Source organism: Narcine bancroftii, chromosome 3 (assembly GCF_036971445.1).
Source record: "Narcine bancroftii isolate sNarBan1 chromosome 3, sNarBan1.hap1, whole genome shotgun sequence".
In the NCBI taxonomy this organism is placed as follows: domain Eukaryota; kingdom Metazoa; phylum Chordata; class Chondrichthyes; order Torpediniformes; family Narcinidae; genus Narcine; species Narcine bancroftii.
Genome location: NC_091471.1, coordinates 250,502,910 through 250,527,407, shown reverse-complemented (window position 1 = coordinate 250,527,407; position 24,498 = coordinate 250,502,910). Strand labels below are relative to the sequence as shown.

The 24,498-nt window shown below is 44.1% G+C and overlaps 2 protein-coding genes and 1 long non-coding RNA gene across 7 annotated transcripts in view; 2 read left to right on the top strand and 1 right to left on the bottom strand.

The window, feature by feature from the left end:
• pkn1a (protein kinase N1a) overlaps positions 1–10,160 on the top strand; it is a 170,975-nt gene extending 160,815 nt beyond the window's left edge. The window contains exon 22 of the mRNA XM_069927546.1: positions 959–10,160. Within this exon, the coding sequence (XP_069783647.1) occupies positions 959–1,168 (210 nt within the window). The 3' untranslated portion in view covers positions 1,169–10,160. The remainder of the gene's footprint in view (positions 1–958) is intronic.
• LOC138758528 (uncharacterized) overlaps positions 1–16,821 on the bottom strand; it is a 48,316-nt gene extending 31,495 nt beyond the window's left edge. The window contains exon 1 of the long non-coding RNA XR_011354323.1: positions 16,501–16,821. This is a non-coding gene — a long non-coding RNA (uncharacterized lncRNA). The remainder of the gene's footprint in view (positions 1–16,500) is intronic.
• Positions 16,762–24,498, top strand: part of cfap410 (cilia and flagella associated protein 410) — a 36,070-nt gene continuing 28,333 nt past the window's right edge. Inside the window, exons 1-3 of one of the 5 annotated variants that reach the window (XR_011354318.1) lie at positions 16,894–16,959; positions 19,733–19,751; positions 21,393–21,504. Coding sequence is in view for 2 of the 5 variants with exons in the window: in XM_069927548.1 (XP_069783649.1) it covers positions 16,844–16,959; positions 19,733–19,751 (135 nt within the window). In the remaining 3 variants the exon portion in view is untranslated. Of the gene's footprint in view, positions 16,960–19,732; positions 19,752–21,392; positions 21,505–24,498 lie in introns of all 5 variants that reach the window. The other 4 variants (XR_011354317.1, XR_011354319.1, XM_069927548.1 and 1 more) reach the window with 4 other exon arrangements.

Sequence of the window (24,498 nt, the reverse complement as noted above, 5' to 3'; positions counted from 1 at the left end):
CTCCTGCTCCTCTAAGGAAGTTCATCTTTAGGTTTGACATTCATCCTGCCAGAGACGTGGAAACATTTGACATTGTTGTTTTGTTATAAGTATTTTTATCTGTCAAGTGCTTCTGTTTGAATTTGTTTCACCTAAAATATAGTTGTTCTCCACTTCCTTCCCTGGATTTGTATTTATACAATAACCTCTTCAGATACTGGTTTAAAAGTTCTCCAATAAAAGTCTCCGTTGATAGTATGTCAAATTATGCCGTGGCGATTAATTTTTCTTTCATTTTGGAGAAATCCTTGTTTAAACAGCTTTTCTCCAAAATACTTTGAATCATTAAACAAAGGTGGAGAAACTCAGCAGGTCAAACAGTACATAACCAACCTTTCGGGTTTGAGCCCCAGCATCTGAACAAAATGGGAGGGGGAGGAGCACAGTCCCATGGGCAGGAGGTAATGGGTAGAAAAGGGGGGGGGAACCAGCAAGCAGAGGGAGGAGGGATGGCTCTGTGAATGGAGTGGAAAGGGAATGGAGAGCTGGAGGAAAGGGAAAGTAACTAGAGAAGTCGATGTTGATGCCAAGCAGAGAGTGCCCAGACAGAAAATCAAATGTTCCTCCAAGTTATCAGTGAGAGAGTGCATAAGGACAAGTCGAACATGGGAGCAGGGTGCAGAATTGAAATGGTCGGCCACTGGGAGATCCCTGTCATTGATGCAGATGTAGCGAAGGTGCTTGGCAAAGCGATCTCCCAGTCTGCGCCCATGAAGGGCTCAAGCCCGAAACATTGGTTATGTAAAATTTTTATCTTTGCGACATAAAGTTTGACCTGCTAGTTTCTCCAGCATTGTGCTTATACCAACCACAGTGTCTACAGACTTTTGTGTTTTACTCCTTTGAATCAATGTTCATTATTCACTGCATTTCCCAAACTGAAAATAATGTTGAATTCCTAACATCTCCAAATTCTCAGGAAATAGATTGGGAAGCCTTACTGGCAAAGAGGATGAAGCCACCTTTTGTCCCCAGCATCAAAGATCGGGAAGATGTCAGCAACTTTGATGAGGAATTCACAGCAGAAGAAGCAAAATTGACGCCCCCACGGGAGGCGCGGGTTCTCAGCGAGAAGGAGCAGACGATGTTCAAGGAGTTTGATTACGTCTCTGAGAACTGTTTATGTTAAATGACTTTGTTCACAACCATTCCACCAACCGATTTCATCTTTCCACAATGTTAAGCCTTAAAAGCAGCAGTGATGAGATCTGTGGTCCAGATGCTGTTACTTGCCTTTTTTTTAAAAAAAGTTTTTATTTATACATATATATATAGAGAGAGAGAGAGAGAGAAATATAGGTGTGCATTTCTGAGCACACTTGATACTATTAAAGGCTTTACAAGACCTTGAAATGAAACTGACCAGACGTACCATGAAACAAGTTTGTCAGTCAGTGTTCAGTCCTGAGAGTACTTGTCGCCCACTCCTCTCTGAACAATTTGCACTGTCACTTCCCCTACAGAGGTCAATGTATTCCTTAACTTATACTGTCCCATCATTCCAGCAGAACCAGACAGCCCACTGCTCTGGTTCAGCTGTTCCTGACTGTCCTGTTGTGCTGAGCTCCCTGTCCCTCACCAGTCACACTATAGTCCTGTTATACCAGCTTCCTGTCCCTAACCAGTCATGCTGTAGTCCTGTTGTGCTAAGCTCCCAGTCCCTCACCAGTCACACTGTAATCCCGTTGGACCAGCTTCCTGACCCTCACCAGTCATGCTGTAGTCCTGTTGTGCTAAGCTCCCAGTCCCTCACCAGTCACACTGTAGTCCCGTTGGACCAGCTTTGACCCTCACCAGTCACACTATAATCCTGTTGTGCTAAGCTCCCAGTCCCTCACCAGTCACACTGTAGTCCCGTTGGACCAGCTTCCTGACCCTCACCAGTCATGCTGTAGTCCTGTTGTGCTAAGCTCCCAGTCCCTCACCAGTCACACTGTAGTCCCGTTGGACCAGCTTTGACCCTCACCAGTCACACTATAATCCTGTTGTGCTAAGCTCCCAGTCCCTCACCAGTCACACTGTAGTCCCGTTGGACCAGCTTCCTGACCCTCACCAGTCATGCTGTAGACCTGTTGTGCTAAGCTCCCTGTCCCTCACCATTTACACTGTAGTCCTATGGTACTGACCACCCTGTCCCTCACTAGCCACCCTGTAGTCCTGAGTTCCCTGTCCCTCACCAGTCAAGGTGTAGTCCCGTTGTACTGATGCCTCTGAAACTCACCAGTCAACCTGTAGTCCTGTTGTATTGACGGCCCTGTCCCTCGCCAGTCACAATGTCTACTGAATAAAAGTATTGGGCAGGGCAGGTAAAACCAGTTGAAAGTGCAGCTATGTTTCCCACTCCAAAGGTTACAGTACAGGAGAATGCTATTTGGCGAATGCTTCCCTGAGCAATGCTCTCGACCTGAGCAAACCTTTCCCCAACTATCCACACTGGTGAAAACATCTCTGCACTCTCCTGCCTGTACTTTCCACAATTGGCCTTTTTTATTAAACAACCAACTTGGTGCATTTCCTGTCCTGGAAGGTCCTGTGGGTGGAGTTCATTGGTGTCACTGTCCCGCCACGCATGGGGTGAGGCTCCGCCCCAAGGACCCTGCCACGAGGTGGGGAGGTCACGGCTCCATCCCAGGGAACACGCTGTGCACGGTGGGTGGGGGGGTGGAGAGCGCAGCTCCAGTCAGACAACAGGGAGCTGGGGGATGAGCCTCGAGGAGGGTGAGGAGCAGTAAGATGTGAGGCAGATGCAGCATCTTCAGGGTAAATATGTGGTCATCAAACACCACAGGACTTAATGTTGTGTGGCAATTGGATTGGGGGGGGGGTAAATGGGAAGGATGCTGAAAGTGTGAGATGAGAAAGGACGAAGTTGTATGTATGGCAGGTGATAAACACGTCACGAGGCTCATTGTGAAGAGTGCAAATAACATGAGCATGACAAATGTGGCTTGACTAGTCAGGTTAAGTAAAATCTTGTACCCTGCATGCACAGTAAAACCTCTGTTATCTGGAATTCAAATAACCGGCAGCCTCAGAAAAATTGTGGAAAATAAATAGGTAAAAAATGCAGAAATTTAAAATTGGTGCACCTCACTGTTAGCTTGCAATCACGCGACATGCAATCTCAAGCAACCAGAAAATTCACTTATCCAGCATCTAACAATCCTCATAGGTGCTGGATACCAGGAGTTTTACTGTACATTGGAGGCAGAGGGGAAGGTGCCATGAGAGCATTCGCAGTGTGAGACCAGCGCTCAATGTATGCACCGGGGTGGAGGGTGGAGAGTTAAGGGAAGGGTACACTAATATTCAGGAGCATGCCTGTGTTGGGAAGGAGCAAGCAATGGGAAACTTGAGGGACTCAGAGATCAGACAGTCTGAGAGGGAGTCAGAGTCAATTTGGACGGATTCTCTCTCTTTATCAGGAAGTGTTGAAGACTTTGGAGCACATGGGGGGGTGGGGGAATAAATGTCTGGGGACTGTCAGGATCTATCCCAGATGCTCTGGGAAGCAAGGGAGCTGAGGAGAGTTTTTTGTCTTTGTTAGCCACAGGGGAAATGCCAGAAGCCTGTGGATGTGGGGAAGTTATTGGGGAAGCTTGTAAGGATCTCCTCGACAGGATGGTGCTGTGCAGGAGGTGGTTTGGTTTTGTGCAGGGATCATGTCTCCAGAAGTTGATGGTTATGAGGAGACCACTAAGAAAATAGGTGAGGACAGGATGGTAGGCATGGTTCACATGGACTTCACTAAGACCTTTCACTAGTTACACATGGTCTTCCAGAAAATTCAGACACAAATGTGTTGGCAACATTGGCTCAGGGGGACAGGGAGGCAGAGGGTCCTGGTGGATGGGTGTTTTCTGACTGGAAGTCAAACCAGTGTTGCTGCAGCAAAGATTGCTGCAGGGACCTACATTGTTTGCCTCAGATGACAATGTCGTGGGACTGATTAGCAAGTTCAATGACCACATGAAAATTGCTGGAGTTAGAGGTAGTGAAGAAGGTTAGAAAAGTAGAGGGTTATGTGTAAAATTAGATACAAGGAGACAAAAGACAGGATTCTATAAGCTAGTTAGTCTAACTTTAGTGGTTATTAAGATGTTAGAATCTATTATTAAAGTTGAGATTTCAGGGCATGGGGTTGCATGGTAAAATAAGCAGAAATCAGAATATTGCCTGATATATCTTGCCTGAATTATTTGACGAGATAACAGAAAGGACAGACAAAGGAGAGTTGGCGGATGTAGTTTTCTTGGATTTTCGGAAAGCCTTCCACAAGGTCCCAGACACGAGGCTGCTAAGGAAGATGAGAGCCCATGGCATTATGGGAGAGAGATTAGCAGGAATAGATTGGCTGACTGGCAGGAGGCAAAGAGTAGGGATAAAAAGGGCCTTTTCTAGTTGGCTACCGATGACCAGTGTTGGTCCACAGGGCTCATGCTGGCGTCGCTTCTTTTTGTTCTAGGTCAATAATTTGGATGACGGAATTGATGGCTTTGGGGCCAAGTTTGCGAACAAGATAGGAAGGGGACAGTATGTGGGGGAAGGACTGAGTCTACAGAAGGACTTAGATAGGTTAGGAGATTGGGCAAGAAAATGGCAGATGGACTACAGAGTAGAGAAGTGTATGATCATGCACTTGGTGGAAGGAATAAAGGTGCAGACTTTTCTGAACAGGAAGAGACTGATATTATGGAGTTTCCAGAGCAAATCAAGGGGCTCAGCGGCTGCTGGAGACTGGGTCATGTTACCGGGTATCGGAACTGAGATTCGAGAAGGTGCTGAGGACGAGAAGGGCTCCTGAAGGGTCTTGGGCGTTGAAGATGACCTGATCTGTTTTGGGTGGCTGATGGTTTTGACTAGACTCTGCGCGGCTGCGGGAGCTCAGGGGGCGGATCCATGGACACTCGGTGACTCGGAGGGGACTCTCTTCTCATTATTAGGGCTGCCAGGCAATGCTCATGGCGACTCTGTCTGCCTTGAGGGCTGACAAAAGTTGAAGTATATCATGTAGATTACATTTTTAATGTATTATTACGTGAAAATAAAAGGAACCTTGAACTTGGGAGAAATGGGTGTTTCCCTGGTTGGCAATCAGTGGTGAAAGGAGTGTTGTGGGGGTCGGTGCTGGGCCCGCAACTGTTCATGATATTCATGATCTGGAAGAGGGGACTGAGTGGCACATCAAAGTTTGCTGATGACACGACATTGAGTAGAAAAGCAAATTGTGTTGAAGGCTCAGAGATTCTGCAGAGAGGCATGGATGGGTGGTGAGTGGCCAAGCTTTTGGCAGACATAGGGAAATGTGAGATCATCCACTTTAGAAAGATCTATTATTTAAAAAGGTCAAGGATTGCAGCATGCTCTTGAGCAGAAAGAGTTTGCAGTGCTAGTGTATGAATCACAGGAGGTTAGTTTGTAAGTGCAAGAAGCAAATGGGACGCTGGCCTTCATCGCTAGAGGGATTGAATTTAAGAGCAGGGGGCTTCTGCTACAACTGTACAAGGTACTGGTAAGCCTGCATCACTGCGTGCAGTTCTTTTCTCCTCACTAGAGAAAGGATGCACTGGATTTGGAGGTGGTGCAGTGGAGGTTCACCAAGTTGATTCTGGAAACAAAGGGGTCATCTCATGACAGTGGTTCTCAACCTTTTTCTTCCGCTTACGTACCATCTTCCCCACAGAGTGGGGGAAAAGGTTGGGAATCACTGGTTTTGAAGAATGAGAGGGGGAACTAGGGGACATAGCTGCAAGATTCAAGGGAGTAAATTTCGATCAGAGTTGAGGAGGAACATCTCCCAGAGAGCAGTGAATCTATGGAATTCTCTGCCCAATGAAGTAGCAGAGGCTGCCTTGTTAACTGTATTTAAAACGCAGCTAGAAGATATTTGAATAATAAGGGAATTAAGGATTATGGAAAAGACAGATAGGTGGAGCGGAGTCCACAGCAGATCAGCCATGATCTTCTTGTTGGATGGACAGGCTCAATGAGCCAGATGGCCAACTTCTGCTCCTATTTCATGTTTTCAAGAGTAATTTAAAAATATATATATATATTTTGAGATACAGCACAGAAACGTGCCCTTCCAACCCATGAGCTTGCGACACCAAAATGCACCCATTTGACCAATTAACCTACTAATCCCATACATCTTTGGAACATGGGAGGAAACCGGAGCCCCGGGAGGAAATCCACGGAGATACAGGGAGAATGTACAATCCTTACAGGGGCGGATCTGAACCAGGGTCACTGGTGCTGTAATGCCCTTGTGCCAACCGGTCCTACCGACATTGCTGATGTATACATTTCGAGGCCTGAAACAAACCTAGATAAGATACCACATGAGCCCATTGGTCCGGCTGCTGGTTATTTAAACCCTTAAACAAAGCAGCTTCAGCAAATGTTGTTTGGATAAAGCAGTCAGCTGTTGCAACTCGTGTGTGTAATCGCATGTGCGTGGCATCATCTGTTGGCCTGCATGTACACATGTACATGATATCAGTCGGACTGCATAAACGCATCTACGTGGCACCATCAGTTGGACTGCATGTGACATCATCAGTCAGTCTGCGCGTACACATGTACAGTCGGCGAATGGTAGACACAAGCAGTAAATGATGATTTTCCCGGTGATACTTGAAAATGAGTGAGAGTTTGCTTGTAGTGAACAAAGAATAGCACAGGAACAGGCCCTGGGCCCACCAAACAACCCTTTTATATAAATTCTACACTGATCCCATTTTACTCTCTTATTTCCCGTCAATCCATCCTCCCCATCACAGATAACACCCCTCACTCAAACACTCGGAGTGATTTGACTCACCAACACACAAACCTGAGGGAGGAACCACTAGAACCCAAAGAAACTCCACAGTCAGGGGAGAGCATGCAGACTTCACACAGACAGTGATTCCAATCAAATCCACAGTAATCAAACATATGGGGTGAGTAGATTAATTGGACACATGGGCTAGTTGGCCAGAAGGGCCTGTTACCATGCTGTATCTCGAAGTAAAATTAAATGAATTTCCTTTGTTCAGCTTTGCGTCAACAGAGGATTGAAAGATTATTGTAAGTTCTACTGTCTGCATCAGACCTGCTTCAAGAATTTGGCCTGCACCCTGGTGACGTGTGCACAGCCAGCTTTTCAAAAACTTATCACCGCATCCGTTTTCTCCAGGACCTTCCCTCCTTCGTAGGTTTTGGCAGTGCATGAGATTATGGACGGACATGTATACAAGGGAGTGGGGTGGGGAATTGAAATGGGTGACTGGGAGATCCCCGCTATTGGGGTGGACAGAGCCGAGGTGCTCAACAAAAAGATCTCCCAGTGGCCACCCATTTCAATTCCCCACCCCACTCCCTTGTATACATGTCTGTCCATTGATGAAGGGTATTGTAGCCAGGTCCATTGCTTTGCAGACACGGAGAAGCTGGGGGCACTCAGTGAGAGAGGTAACATCCACGGAGAGAGGTGGCCAGTCAGCGTTTCGGGACAGTACTGTCTCCTTGTTCACCTCCAGCTGTCCCATCCCTCTCGTTTCTTTCCATTCACACAACTGTGGGAGACCAGGATTCCTGAATTGTGTATTTGCCTTCTCCCTTTCCCTCTGACATTACAGTGGCATTGTATATGTTACATGATATACTACTGCCCTTTTATCCTGGGGTTTGTCACCGTTTGTTATCCCAGGGTTTGTCACCCTTTGTTATCCCAGGATGTTTGGCATTGGTTGAATGTATTTAGCTTGTGCCCAAAACTCATACATTGTTCTCCACATGTCAGCCAACCAGTGCTTGGTTCTACAATACCCTGGTTACATTCCTGATGTCAGACCTCTTCCAACTTCCATGCTCTATTTTTGTCTTCTCTCTGGCCCTCTGTTTTAAATTTTTTAAATTTTAAACATACAATTCGGCCTTACAAATCCATGGTGCCCAATTTACTCCCCATTAACCTTCACCCCGATGTGTTTTTAAAGAATGGGAGGAAACAGGAGCCCCCGGAGAAAACCCACGCAGACAAGGGATAACGTACAAACTCCTTACAGACAGCTCAGGATTTGATGCCCGGTCCAGTCCCGATCACTAGCGCTGTAAAGGTGTTGACTAACCGCTATGCCAACCGTGCTATCCGTATTCCCTAAGTGCTATAATTTGCTGATTTCTGTTCCTGGCGCATTCCCTTTTTACACAGGTCCAGATGTAATAAAAGCCTCTTTCCTTATTGGGTCAAGGAAATAGTCTTAAATGTTATTCCTCCACAGAGCCAGTCCCCATTTTTTTAAAAAGCTAATTTAGACATATAGCAGAGTAACAGGCCCTCCTGGCCCGCGAGCCCGTGCCACATAATTGCCCTACAATTCCTAGTACATTTTGAACTGTGGAAGGAAAAAAACCGGAGCACCCAGGAGAATGGCCCCGGATTCGAACCCGGTTGCAGGCGCTGTATCAGTGTAGTCAGAGTGGCCATCCCATTTGCTCCGATATCTGTTACTAGTCGTTATGGATATCATTTTGAAATGAACCAAAAGGTCTATTTTGAAGGATTCTTTTTTTTTTTTTTTTTTTTTTTTTAATATAAATTTTTTTATTTTTCACACCATAAATCACATTAGCCATGATATACACTATTTCTTTTCACACATATACAGTGACTTTTTCTCCCCCCCCCCTTTCCTCCCAAACCACCCCCCCACCCCCCCCTCTCATCCATTTTAGGTATACAATCTAGGTTGCATTAATCCAGTCAGGCAATGTTGTCATTCAACAAAATTACACCAGAAATTCTACTGAGTCCATTCTTTTCTTTCCTTCTCCTTCCATCAACTTAGGTAATGTTTGTCCCCGGTAGGTTTTCGCTATTGTATTTAATGTAAGGCTCCTATACTTGTTCGAATATTTCAATATTATTTCTTAACCAATATGTTATTTTTTTCTAATGGAATACATTTATTCATTTAAATTTGGTAGTTTCTTCCTTTTAATTTGGTTATGTATTCCATTAATATTTAAAGACATATAGTTCAGCGTAGCCCTTTTATATTTTGTTTATCTTCTCTTTCCGTTTTTCCATCATTACCTTTCCTCCTTTTCCATTTCTGTTTTCTTATTTTCAACTCTTTATAAGACAACATTCCTACAACATCTAACATTTTCCTTATTCTCCTATTTCTATCTTATTTATCCCCAATCTCCCCTTCACCTCCTGAGTTGTCCTTTATCCCTTGTCGGACAACCACATCTCCCCTCTCCATTTGGATTTGCGAATCCACTCGCAAGCGTCAGCTGATTGTGCAGTGACCGCTATTTCCCCCCACCCCGCCTCCCCCAGAAAAGATTTCACTTTTCATATGTCACAAAGGTCCCTCTTTTAATTCCCTCCTTATTCTCTCTATTCCATTACCTTCCCTTATTAATTCTTGTCTATACTATCTATATTTTCCTCTAAGTACAGATACATTCATGTATGCTCATTGTCTCTATTCACTCTTATACCTCTTTACCTGCATACATATCAATCGTGATCATTTTTACTCTCATTACCCGTCTTCATCCCTCAGTCTATTTTTGTCTTTACCCACATACATATCAGTCGTGATCATTTTAACTCTCATTACCCGTCTTCCTCCCTCAGTCTATTTTTGTAATTGTTCTGCAAATTTTCGTGCTTCTTCTGGATCCGAGAATAGTCTGTTTTGCTGTCCTGGAATAAATATTTTTTGAAGGATTCTTCTTGAGAGTTGAATGGTCTGATGATGATCCCAGATATAGTTCTCAGCCTGTGTATTAAAGTTAAATCACTGCTTACTCGGCCAACAAATCCTCTGGATCATGTCAAAAGTTTCAGAAAGAACACAATTGAATGAAGGGCCACAGGCAGTATGAGCTACTGAAAAACAGAAGGATTATCCAAGCAGTTAGTGTTATTTTTCACTTCATGGTGATTCCTCCTCATTTGTACTAATAGCATTGCTTGTTTAGGAAGAATGGTGATTTTGTATGCATAGAAAAGTGTATTTTTTGAAAAAAGAGTCATTTGTTATAAATAGCCTTTTTTTGATCTTTGTATTGTTAAACCAGATGTTCAATATCATTAAGATGCTTTAGCCACTGTGGAATCTGGTGTCTGTTTATTTAATCCTCACCTTGAGTCAACTTTACTGCAAATTGGATAAATGGTTGGCCAATTTCCCATGTGTAAACGTGACCTTGTGGAACCTTACAGCACAGTACATGCCCTCCAGCCCACAGTGTTGTGCTGACCTAAATAAACCTACTTCACAACAATCTAATCCAGTGGTTCTCAATCTTTTTCTTTCCACTCGCATACCATTTTAAGTATTCCTTCTGCCATCCATGCTCTGTGATTATTAAGGGGTGACTTAAGGTGATGTGTGGGTGGGAAGGGAAGGTTGAGAACCACTGCTCTAGACCCAATTGTTACTGAAATATTTTGCTGGAGAAAAATTGTCATTGGCCCATTTCCATTGGAGATATTAGACCATGCACATAACGAGTCCATGAGGTACAATTAAAACGGTGGTTTTTAAACTTTTTCTTTCCACCCACATACCACCTTAAGTAATCCCTTACTAATCACAGAGCACTGATGGCATAGGGAATACTTAAAGTGGTATGTGAGCTAATCTTTCCCCCCTTCCCTCACACCCTTGACCAAGTTGATGGTGCTCCCAGGATGAGGTCTTCCATTGCCAAATCATTCAAGAGAGATGTCCTCTTTCTTCAAACATGACTTGCCCATCGACTCAGCTCTCACACGCATATCCTCTATTTCCTGCACATCTGCCCTGGCCCCCTCCACCCCCATGCACAACAAGGACAGGATTCCCCTTGTCCTCACCTATCACTCCACTAGCCTCCACATCCAACATAGCATCCTCCAGCAATTTTGGCACCTACTTTATGACCCCACCACCACACATCTCCCCTCTCCGCCTTCTGCTGGGACCACTCCCTCAGTGACTCCCTCTTCCACTCTACCCTTCCCACCTTGGAATCTACCTCTGTGAATGAGGAGGTGCATGTGCCCACACCTCCTCCCTCACCACCATTCGGGGCCCCCAAACAGCCCCCAGAAGTGAAGAAACACTTCCTGTGAATCTCTACTGCAACTGGTGTGGTCTCCTCTCTATTGGAGTCTGGACTCAATCTGGGAGATCTTTTTGTTGAGCACCTCGGCTCTGTCCACCCCAATAGCGGGGATCTCCCAGTGGCCACCCATTTCAATTCCCCACCCCACTCCCTTGTATACATGTCCGTCCATAATCTCATGCACTGCCAAACTGATACCACCCACAAATTGGACAAACAACACATTCTATCTGGGCACTATCTAACTGAATGGCATCATCGATGTCTCAGGTTTCCATTATTAAAATCCCCCCACCATCTATCTCCGTCTCATTTCCTCTCTAGCCTTTTCATTATCAATTCTCAATTTTCCCCTCTCCTGTGTCAAGTCACCTTTATTTATCATTTATACTATTCTCACATTGTAAAGAGAGAGCATTTCTCCAGAACCACAGACTATAAATATGTTAGTATAGTTAAACATCTTAAAAATATCAAGATGTATTCATTAACGTTCCACGGTATCCAATCCACTTCTGTTCTGGGAGTTCAGGAGTCTGATGGCTTGGGGGGGGGGGGGGCAAAGCTGTTGCCCAATCTGGATGTAAGGGCCCAAGTGCTACAGTACCTCCTACCAAATGGCAGAAGGGAGAACAGTTTATGTGAGGGGTGTGTGGAGCCCTTCACAATGCTTATTGCCTTTCGCCAGTATCGAGTGTTGCAGATGTCCTTCATGGTAGGAAGAGGACCCCCCCCCCCCCCCCATGATCTTTTCCACTGACTTCACTATCCTCTGCAGGGTCTTACAGCCCGAGGTGGTATAGTGTCCAAACCAGGCAGTGATGCAGTTGCACAGAATGTTCTCAATACATTCTCTGTAGAATGTAGTGAGGATGGAGGGTGGGAGATGAACTTTCCTCAGCCTTTGCAGGAAGTAGAGGGGCTGCTGGGCTTTCTTAGCTATGGAGCTGGTGTTAAGGGACCAGGTGAGATTCTCCACCAGGTACACTCCAAGGAACTGGATACTCCTGATGACCTCAACGGTAGAGCTGTCAATGGTCAGCAGAATGTGGTTCACCCCCCTCTCCCGGGCCCTCCTGAGCTCAACAACCATCTCTTTTTTTTTGATTCAGATACAGGTTGTTGTCTGTGTACCAGTCCATTAGAGACTGTACCTCATTTCTATGCTGGCTCATCATTCTTATTGATCAGGCCACGGTCGTATTGTCAGCAAACTTGATGATGTGGTTTGAACAGTGTTTCGCTGCACAGTCGTGGGTCAGCAGAGTGAACAGCAATGGACTAAGCACGTAGCCCTAGGGTCTTGGAGATGCAGTTACCGATCTGGACTGTCTGAGGTCTCCCCAACAGGAAGTTGAAAATCCAATTGCAGAGGGAGGTGTTCATACCCAGCAGGCACAACTTCCTTATCAGGTACTGTGGCATGATTGCGTTGAAAGCTGAACTAAAATCAATAAACCGCATTCTAGGTGGGTGAGGGCTAGGTGGAGGTGGTGGCGATGGCATTATTCATGGAACGGTTGGATCTGTATGCGAACATGGGGGGGGGTGGGGGGAAGGTCTAGTGACAGAGGCTCCGGGACCTTGATGCAGCCCATGAAGAGCTTCTCAAAGCACTTCAATGATGATAGACGTGAGTGTGACAGGGTGGTAGTCATTGAGGCAGGACACAGCGACTTCTTCAGCATGGGGACAATGGTGGCAGCTTTGAAGCATGTTGGGACCATGTCGGCACTTCTCAGGGAAATGTTAAAGATGTCGGTGAGAGCACTCTGCTGGGAATTTTATCCGGTCCAGCACCTTCCCACCAGTTCCCATCCATTATCTAATTAACACTTACTGTCTGTTGTAACATTTCCCCTTTAAGAAACATTTCCCTTTTCATTTCACTTTTAAGAAACATTTCCCTTTTAAGAAACATGCACATTTCCCCTTTAAAAATACACACACACACCCCTAGTTCTGATGGTGATGTTAACAATAGAACCCGGTAGCCCATGAGAAAAGCCCATGGAATCTTCCGAAGAAGAACCCCTCCCTTTTAAAACCACTCCTCTCCTGACGCTATTTTCCCTCATAAATCGGAGCCCCCACTCTGCTACTCTCTTCACCACTTACTTTCCAGAGCTTTCCATGCAAATTACAATGATTTTCCTTTTAACAATAAGAACAAGACGATTCAGTACCACTAAATATAAATGAAAAAAGATGCGTCTTTCATTTAGTCCCATTTTAGAATGGTCTTTTCCGTCTTCTCATCCAGCGACTTTGATTTTTTCATGACTTTCTTAAAAATTCTTCCACTTCTTTGTTCTTGAAAATCTGTCCATTACTTTCTGAAACATCCACCCTCTGGGTAAGTCATTGAATATTTAAAGTTTTTAGATGGCAATTGTCTATTTACTTCATCAAATTCCTTTCTTTGTTTGACCAAGGCAGGGCTAAAGTCCTGAAAGAATATTTTTGCATTGTCCACCATTAATGGGACATTGTTATTTTTTGGATATTCGTATACTGCTCCCAAGATTGCATCCCTCTCCCGGTAACTTAAAAGCCTTACCAGGACTGGTCGTGGTCGCTGTTTGCCAGTTCTTCTGGGTCCGGTGAGCCCTTTCAATTTGCAACTTGCATTTAACTTGTTTGTCCCATCATTTGTGGGATCCATGTTTCAAAGAAGCTCACTGGGTCTTTACCTTCGATTCCTTCTCTCAGTCCAATGATTGTTACGTCTGATTAAACTTTCCATATGATCAATCTTGTCCATCAGTCCTTTTCTGTCTGTGTCCCATGCTTTTGCTTTTTCTTCTCTCGCCTTTAGCCTGACTTTTGTCAGCCTCCACTTGAATCATTCGTTCTGTCAAATCTTCCACAATTTCCGATATCTTTTCCGATATGTCTCTTATCACTGATTCAACACTCGTGAAATGAGTGCACAAATGTTCAAGAAGAATTCCTGACACAGCTGACTAAATGAGAGGCCATACTGGATCTAGTTCTGGGTAATGAACCTGGTCAGGTGGCAGACCTTTCAGGGGGGGACATTTCAATGAAAGTGACCCCAACTCCTTGATCTTTAGCATAGATATGGACAAGGCTAGTAGACAAAATGGGAAGGTTTTAATTGGGGAAGGGCTAATTATGATGGCAGGAACTGGGGAGAGTAAATTGGGAACAGATGTTATCAAAAAAAGCACAGAAGAAATGTGAAAAATGTTTGGAAACTACTTCTGCTGAATTCTGGATAGATTCATAAGCCTATATGAGTTTTTTTGAGAAGGTCACAAAAGAAACTGATGAAGGTAGGGTGGGAGACATGTACAGGTTTCCGCCACTATCCAAATGAAGAGCATTGCTATGAAACCTTTCGTAAACCAAAATGGCAATAAAGCAAAGAAGCGAATACCATTGATTTCTATGGGAAATTTTTTTTTGCTTGTTCTCAGACCCAAAAAATAACCCACCAAATCATACGAAACCTAAAATAACATTAACATTTAGTAAAAATGTTAAACATTTAGTAAAAGCAGGAATTATCAGATAAATATACAGCCTATATAAAGTAGAAATAATGTATGTACAGAGTCGTTTCACTTACCGGAATCACTGCAAAACAAATGCTGAATGCTATTTTCACTTTTTGCCTTTTTTCATTAAAGTGAAAATCCAACCCAATTTATTTTGGTACTACTGTAGTCATTCATAAAAGAGAAGTGGCCTAAACCAAACTCACAAAGATACCTGTATATGGATTTAGTAAAGCATTTAACAAGGTCCCCCATGGTGCTCATTCAGAAAGTCATGAAGCGTGGGATCCTTGGCTGAGTGCCTGCAGAAAATAGAAGGTAGTAATGGGTGGAAGTTCAATGATGTGGGGTTCCACAGGGACCTGTTCTGGGACCCCTGCTCTTTGTGACTTTTATAAAATGACCCAAACAAAGTAGAGGGATGGGTCAGTAAGTTTGCAGATGACATGAAGTTTGGAGGTGTTGTGGTGTATAGTTTGTTGTAGGACTTGTCAGCCACAAACGAGCCTGCAGCTGACGTGGACATTACCCCTCCATAAATCTTCGTCCGTGAAGCCAAGCCAAAGAAAAGAACAGGATATAAACAGAATGCAAAGTTGGCAGAAAAGTAGAAGATGGAGTTCAATCCAGATAAGTGTGAAGGCAGAGTACATAGTTAATAGCAGAATTCTTAACAGTGTGGAAGAACAGAGGGACCTTGGGGTCCAAATCCATAGATCTCGCAAGGTTGCCGCGTTGGTTGATAGGGTAGTTAAGAAGGCCTATGGAATGCTGGGCTTCATTAGTCGGGGGATTGAGTTTGAGTTGTGAGGTAATGTTGCAGCTCTATAAAATTCTGGTTTGACCACACTTAGAATATTGTGTTCAGTTCTGGTCACATCACCTCAGGAAGGATGTGGAAACTGTGGAGAGGGTGCAGAGGAGATTTATCAGGATTGGAGAATGTGCCTTATGAAGCAAGGTTAACAGAGAGAGGGCAATTCCAATTTGAGCGAAGAAGGATAAAAAGGTGGCTTAATTGAAGTTTACAAGATTAAGAGAGGGACTTTTTTTCCCTGGGCAAGAATAGAAAATACCAGAGGACATCTGTTCTGAGTGAAGAGAGGAAAGTTCAGGGGAGACGTCAGGAATTTTTTTACACAGCGTGTAGTGGGTGCCTGGAATGCATTTCCAGGGGTGGTGGCGGAGGCTGAAACAATAGGGCCATTTAAAAGACTCTTGGACAGGAACAAGCATGAAAGAAAAATAAAGGGCTACGAGGTTGGGAAGGTTTAGTTTTTTTGAAGTTTATATAGGCTGGCACAACGTCGTGAGCCGACGGGCCTGTACTTTGCTGTAATATGCTATGTTAAATTTTTCCCCTTTCACCCTTAATCCATGCCCTCTAGTTTTTATCTCTTCCAACTTCAGTAGAAAAAGTCTCTACCCATCATAATTTTGTACATCTCCATCAAATCTCCGCTCATTCTACGCTTCAGGGAATAAAGTCTTAATGTGTTCAACCTTTCCCTGTAACTCAGTTCCTGAAGTCCATCCAACATCCTAGTAAATCTTCACTGTACTCTTTGTCTAGTTTATAGTTTTCCTTTAAATGACCAAAACTGCACACCCCACACCAATGTCCTGTACAACTTCACCAGAACACCAATACTTTGATTTAGGAAGGCCAATATCCCCAAAAGCTCTCTTGACATCACTGTCCACCTGTGACACCACTTTCAGGGAATTATGTATCTGTATTCCCAGGTCCCTCTTCTACCGCACTCCTCCGTATGACACCTCCTCAGACCGGTCCGCAATGAATGTCTTTCCCAGTACACACCCCAATGTTGCCAGTCCGCGTGGAATGTCTTCCCCAATACAATCACCACGGTTGCCATGACTACAAACTGGTCCGTGCTGAATGTCTTCCTCCAAATACTCCCCAATGTGGCCATGACGACAAGCCAGTTCGTGCTGAATGTCTTCCCCCATATACTCCCCACTGTTGCCATGACTGCAGCCGGTTCTGCACTCATTGTTTCCTCTGATACACTCCCTGCTATTGTCATGGCTGTAAGGTGGTCCGCGCTGAAAGTCTTCCCCGAGTGCGCCGGCTCCTGGTGCCGCGGCTGCAGCCGGTCCGCGCTGAATGCCTTCCCCGGAGTGCCCAGGCTGCCGTTACCATGGCCACAGGCGGCCGGGCCCCGCGGGGTTGTTCCGCGATGTCTCTGAGCAGGAACCTGGTGTTGTCGCGGGCGAAGGCCTCGGACCTGGACACGGTCAGAAAGCTGAACTGCTGGTGAGTGCGGCTTTGGCCTGTTGCTGAGGCGGGGTCCCCGGTGCCAGCCGAGAGAATGTCAGTGCTGATCACAGCCAGAGATCAGGGTCCTGCCCTCCTGTTTTAGCCCCACTTGCCTGCATTAGGCCCTATTCCCTCCCAACCATGTTTATGTTAAAGGAAGCTACTACCCCCGCCGCTACCACGTTGTCTGTCAGGTGCCCAACACCCTCTGAGTGAAGAGCCCAACACCCTCTGAGTGAAGAGCCCAACACCCTCTGAGTGAAGAGCCCAACACCCTCTGAGTGAAGAGCCCAACACCCTCTGAGTGAAGAGCCCAACACCCTCTGAGTGAAGAGCCCAACACCCTCTGAGTGAAGAGCTGTCCCTTCTTCTAAATCCCACACCCCACTCTTATGGTTATGGGCTCCCTTGTCACTGTTTGCCTTGTCTATGCCCCCTCATGATTTTACAGACCCTCGTAGCTTCACTTAGGAAATCTGGCCAGGCCTCTCATTACAGCTCAATTTCCCTAAACATGGCAACAAAGTTGACAACCCCTTCTGTACCGTTTACATCTTTATAATATTTATAATATTCTCCCTGGAGAATAACACCATCGACCCGAGTTGGAATCCGGAGCTGTCTGTAAGGAGTTTTTATGGTTTTCCTTTGGGTGCTTCAGTTTCCATCCACCCTTCAAAATGTACAGGGGTTGTAGGTTAATTGGGTGTAATTGGACAGCGTGAGCTGAAAGGGCCTGTTAATGTGCTGTATTTCTAAATTTTAAAAAATTTAAATATTTCATTGTTTTGCATAATTTCAACACGATTTCCCAGCACTTGTATTCAACCTTAGTTCTATAAAGGCAACATGGGTAGATTATATACCTGAAACCCCAAAGTCCTGTAACACTCTTGAAGGCCTGGCATTAACAAAGTCTAGTGATGGATATGGTGAAAGGTTTCACCAGGACATAGTAACAATGGAAAAATGGTATCAGGGCAACTGTTTTGCAAGCAGAGCGAATAAAACAAGCTTTCTCCTTGAGAGAGACAGAGATCAGTTCTGCAGTTTTAAAGTCAGCAGCAGCAACTGGGACTGGAACAGGACAAGCTGGCTAGCTTGTGGAAAACCCCATGTGGAAGACGGGTGATGGGTTGTGAGTGATTAGTTCAGCCTGGTTAAAGCCCTTATGGTTTATGCAAGAGGAGAGGACTGGCTGCCTAATAAATAAGAGAAAGAAAAAGGAACTCTGTGGTGACCTGAAAGAAAGAGGCTATCATCTGGAATACCCTGATGGGGAAATTTTCTTCGGCAAGACACTGAAGTGGCTGGTTACAAGAAATCAGTTGTGGGTGTCCATCAAATAACAAATCTCTCTCTGAAAACCGACAAGAACCTTCCTGAGTGATAACCATTTACCTCTCTAGCACCAAAGTCTGGTGAAATTCACAAATGTTAAATTCTGTGCACAGTATAAGAATTGCCTGCAACCAGTGAACTAAAGAACTTTTGCACACACGTGCGCTTAGAATTAGAAGAGGGTTAAGTTAGGTTAGTTAAGTTAATAGTAATAAGTTAAAGTGTGATTCTGTTTTCATGTTAAAGAAAATTAAAAGCAACTTTTGTTGAAGAAACCATTTGTCTTGGAAAATATCTATTGCTGCTGGGTTTTGAAGTCTTCTGGTCTCATAACAGTAGCTGGCAGCATGGATTGCTCCAGATATAATCTCAAGTTCCCAAGTTTTCCTCTACACCCTTTCTTGTACAGAGGCACAACATTTTCTACCCTTCAGTCTTCTGGCACCTCACCTGTACTTAATGATAACTCAAAAGTCTCAGCCAGGGCACTTACAGTTTCCTCTCCAGCTCCCCACTGTGTCCTTGGATATATCTGATCAGGCCCAGTCTACTTTTGTACACATCAGGACCTTCAACATCTTGGAAAAAGTTTGTATGTTCTTCTGCAGCAATACACCCAACTGCCTCCCCCACCCCCTCTCAGTGCCACACTCACCTCTGGCCTTATTCATGTCTTGCATACCCCAGCTCCCCACATGGCTGCAACATTTTCCCCAGTCTGATGAAATGTCAGAAGTTTGGAAGGTTAACTTCTCTCTTCACAGACACTATCTAAGGTACTGCATATTTTCAACATTTTCTGCATTTACTACAGATATCCAGCTGTAATTTGCTTGTGCCTAAGTGCTTTTTCTCAACAAGGTAAATTGCAAATTTATGCAGAGACTCAAAGTAATTTGTGATATCTCAATTCCATTCTTACTTCTTGATGATGGGCACGTTGATGGGTTTTCACATTACAAGCAGCAACTGTTAATCACCAACCTTCCTCAGGAATTCAAACCTGACATTTGCATTATTTGGGCTAGTATTTAAATTTGGACAGCTATACAGCACAGTAACAGGTTCTTTCGGCCCACGAGCCTGCGCCATCCAATTACACCCAATTGACCTACACCCCGGTACGTTTTGAATGGTGGGAGGAAAGTGGAGTGCCCAAGAATGTGCAAACTCATTACAGACAGCTCCGGGTTCGAACGCGGGTCGCTGGCGCTGTATCAGTGATCCGGTAACTACTCCACTAACTGTGCCACCCTGTAGGACTTGATCTGTTTCTTTTTGGATCTCACTGTGGGCTATTCAGGGACTGTTAATCCATGGCAAATTGGTGATGCTGAATCCTCGGGTGATAATTTAACAGGAATGCTGTTAAAGTTCATGTACAGAATGTGTCAAAAACATTAATCTCGTTCCTTTTTTCTCGTTCTAGGGGTAGTAATCTAAAGGATGTAAGTATGTTTTATTTTCCATTTCATATTATTTTCCCTGCAATATTTTATTTGATATTACAGTAAAACCCCTGGTATCCAGTAGTTATGGGGATCGGTAGATGCTGGATAAGTGGATTTTCCTGTTTCTTGAGATTGCCTGTTGCATGGATTGGTAAACTATCAGCAAGGTGTGCCAATTTTAAACTTTCATAATTTTTTAACCTATTTATTTTCTGAGATTTTTTTTGCCAGTTGCTTGAGGCTGCTGTTTGCTTGAATTCCAGATAACAGGGGTTTTACTGTAGATGTGAAATGGATGATGATTACTTGGAAGATTTGACAGTTCCATTTCTGTAGAAATTGAAACAAAAAATGAAAATTAAAAGGTCCATCTTGAGCAATCAGCGACGGGCACTGACTGGAAACGGCTTATAAATGACTTAGGTGAAGAAGTGTGGGGGAGGGTCAGTAAGTTTGCAGATGAGATGAAAGTTGGAAGGGTAGACTAGACATTCTCTACTTTTTTCAGCTATGGCCACCTCCCACCCTCCCCCCAAGATTCAGCTGAAAGTTTATGGGCCCCTTTCTCTGTGAAGCAGACAAGTTTTGATTTCTTCCAGACTTCTCACCTACCGTCAGCATAAAAATCATAAAACTATTTATGTTACCTGAGTGAAAACAAGGCTTTTGCTTAAATGTACTGTGGCCCCCTGTTGAGAATGACCGGTATAGAAGATTGTCATAGATTACACAAAATACACATTAACAGGATGCAGCGTTGAGTGGAAAAGTGACGGATGGAGTTCAATCCAGGTAAGTGTGAGGTGATGTATTTTGGAAGTTAAATTTGGAGTATGTGGTTAATGGCAGGCTTCTTAACGGAATGCAGCAATAGAGAGATTTTGGTGTCCATTGATCCTGCAAGATTGCTCATAGGTTGATAGGGTAGTTAAGAATGGTGATCATTATTGGGGGGCGGAGGTCAAGAGCCGCAAGGTAATGTTGTAGCCCTGGAAAACTGGTGAGTCCATGCTTAGAATATTGTGTTCAGTTCTGGATACTTCATATAGGAAGGATGTGGAAGGGTGCAGAGAAGATTTACCAGGATGCAGCCTGGTTTGGGGAATGTCTTATGAGGAACAGTTGTGTGAGCTTGGAGTTTTCTCATTGGAGCAACAGAAGGTGAGAAATGAATTAAAAGAGGCATGTAAGATTATGAGAGGCATCAACAGGGTGGACAGCAAGCGCCCTTTTCCCAGGGCAGCAATGGCCAATACCAGAGTTTAAGATAAGTGAAGAAAAGTGTAGGGGAGATGTCAGATGTCAGTTCTTGTGTTTCTTCATTGAGTGCGGTGAACTTGACCTCCGTCCAATGTAGGTATTGCAGGCTCTGGTGGATGAGGGTAGTAGGGGCAAGGAAGCAAGCGATGCCTGGGGAACAGGAATTAAGATGATGCATGGAGTGTAGAGAAATATGATCAGTAGATGGATTTTTGGGGGAATTAAATGGGAAGATAAATAGGTAGGATTGTTGGAACTGCATTGGAGAGAAGATGGAAATTTGGGGCTGCCTAAGTAGGAAAAAGGTAGGAAGTTGACAGAGATAGGGTGAAAATTAATCACACAGTTGTTGATTGACTCCTCGTTGTCCTTTCAAAGGGAACTCCATTTTCCATTATTCGAGAATGAAACCCAATTGGGCAAGAGGTCGGACAACAACATGGACCATTAGAGAAGAGAAACGGGCTGCAGTGACTCTGAGAGAAGTGTGGTGAAGAAATGATTTCAAATAGGGGACGGGGAAGGTTCTCTTTTGTTTAATTGTGTGCAAATACACAGAGTAAGCTGCAAACAGAAGTGTCGCGTGGGTACCAAGCCGTGGAGATTAAAGCATTAGAAAGCCAATAGAAGAGGCCAGCACAGGAACAGGACCTTCGACTCGTATATCTGTGTCAATCAAACTGAGACTCTGCCACTTGCACTTTATAGACATCCCTCCATCCCCTTCATATTCATGTGACCATGGTGAAGCCTCTTGCGTGTTAATATTGTATCTGCTCTACCACAACACCTGGCAGTCTATTCCAGGCACTTTCTATGCTCTAAAATATTTTCAATTTTTCAATTTATAAATGTAGCCATACAGGCCCTTCCGACCCACCAGCCCTTGCTGCCCAATTAACCTATGACCCCGGTAAGTTTTGAAGGGTGGGAGGAAACCAGAGCACCCAGAGGAAACCCGCTTAGACACACTCCTTACAGGCAGTGCGGGATTCGAACGCTCTAATGGCATTGTGCTAACTGCTTGGCCATCCACGCTGCCCTTGCACCTCACACATCTCCCGCAAACCTCCCCTCACTTTAAACGCATGCTTTCTGGAGAGTGAAGCTTTTGCACTGGGGAAATGTCAATGGAACTGAAATGTGCAAGGTTGAGTCCAGCCTGCACCCGTTTTGTATAAGTAAAGATGAATTACTAAAACAGAAAAAAAATATGTAGCTAGAAATGAGTGCCCTAATGTATTTATTTTTCATCAGTGCAAGTCAATTTTCTTGAAGCGAAGTGTGAAAAGTGACAGCGCTGCTGGAGCTGCTGTAACGGCAATGTGCCACTAATGTGGACCCACGAAGAGCGGGGAGAGGATACACCGTGCTCCCATGGGGTCCGACGAGCAGGTCCGACTGCCGTCAGATCCATACAAGCTTAAATTACCTGTTTATGGAGCCAACGGTGGTTTTAATTTAAAAAATTTTCAGCTACGTGGGGTCTGAGCCTAAGTTCAGCAGCAGCCATGAGGGTTGCAGAAGAGAAGCAGAGGGGATGGTGACCGTGGTAGCGAGCCGGCAAGGGGATCTGGGGCAGAGGAACGCACAGGCGGCAGGCTGTTGGCAACTAGAGGAGAGGAACCGAGAAGTCACGTGATGGAGTAGTGGCCGGTCAGGGAATTCCAGCCCTCTCCGGAAAAGTTGAAAAAAAATGCACAAAACACGAAGGTACAAGAGTAAAAATTAAAACAAAGTAAAAATAAAGGTGAGAAGAAAATGGCAGCGAAGAGAGAAAAGTCGAAAACAACGGGAAGAAGAGAAGATGGAAGAACGTCGGAAGAAGAAGGTGAAGGCTTTACCTGTCCGAGGAGGCCCGCCGCGGAGAGAGAAGCCCGCTCCCTCAGGTCAGTGGAAGTCCCGAGCTCGGGACTACAAAAATGGCTCGCGGAGCCGAGTAAAAATGCACAACCGCGCATGAAAAAAAACACACTGACGGGAGGGGGGACCAGCTGCGAAGTCGATCTCCACAGCTGAGAGTGGCAGCTGCAACACAGCAACAGGAGCAGAACATAGAAAATAACGACAACAAGAAAGAAGAGAGCAAAAAGAAAACAAGGAAACAACAGATGGCCAACCCAGAGGAAGAAGAAGAAGAACATAGAAAAATGGAAGAAGAAGAGAAAGGCAGGACAAGGGATATATCTTTTTTTAAAGAATATATGGAATCAGTGAAAGAATGGCAATTACAAGAATTTAATGAAATAAAAAGAAGAATTAAGTGTGCAGAAGAAAAAATAAATAAAATAGAGATGGTCATATCAGAGATAGGAAAAAGAGTGGACAATGTGGAAGAACGAGAAATAATCGTAGAAATGGAAGTAGAGGACTTAAAAGAGAAATTAGAAGAATCTAATAAAAAAGTTAAAGAGGCATATGAGCTGTTAGCTCAGAAGATAGATATAATGGAAAACTATAATAGAAGAAATAATATAAAGATAGTGGGCCTTAAGGAAGATGAAGAAGGCAAGAATATGAGAGAATTTATAAAAGATTGGATTCCCAGGGTCCTAGGAAGACCAGAATTACAGGAAGAAATGGAAATAGAGAGGGCACATAGAACACTAGTTCCGAAACCACAACCGCAGCAAAAACCAAGATCCATTTTAGTAAAATTCTTAAGATATACAACAAGAGAAAATATACTGGAGAAAGCAATGAAGAAAATAAGAGAAGACAAAAAGCCACTGGTCAAAAAAATTTTTTCTATCCAGACATAAGTTTTGAACTCCTGAAGAAGAGGAAGGAGTTCAATACAGCAAAAACGATCCTATGGAAAAAAGGATATAAATTTATGTTAAAGTACCCAGGGCAACAAAACAGACTATTCTCGGATCCAGAGGAAGCACGAAAATTTGCAGAACAACTACAGAGTAAAAATGACCACGAACTATATGTATGTGTGTATATGGGTATATATATATATATATATATATATATATATATATATGTGTATGTATATATGTGTGTACATGAGTGTATCCGTATTTAGAGGAAAATATATAGAGTATAGATAAGAATTAATAAGGGAATGAAAGGGAATAGAGGGAATAAGGAGGGAATTAAAAGAGTGACCTTTGTTATATATGAAAATTGAAATCTTTTCCGGGGGGGGGGCTGGGTGGGGAAGAGTTACGGTCACTGCAAAATCAGTTGATGCTTGCAAGTGAATTTGCAAATCCAAATGGAGAGGGGAGATGTGGTTGCCCGGCAAGGGATAAAGGGCAACTCAGGAGGGGGAGGGGAGAATGGGGTTAAAGAAGTTTTAAATAGGAGAATAAGGAAAATGTTTGATGTTTTAGAAATGTTGTCTTATAAAGTGTTCAAAACAAGAAAGCAGAAATGGATAAGAAGGAAAGGTGATGATGGAGAAACGGAAAGGGAAGATAAACAAAGTATGAAATGGCTACATTGAACTATATGACTTTAAGTATTAACGGAA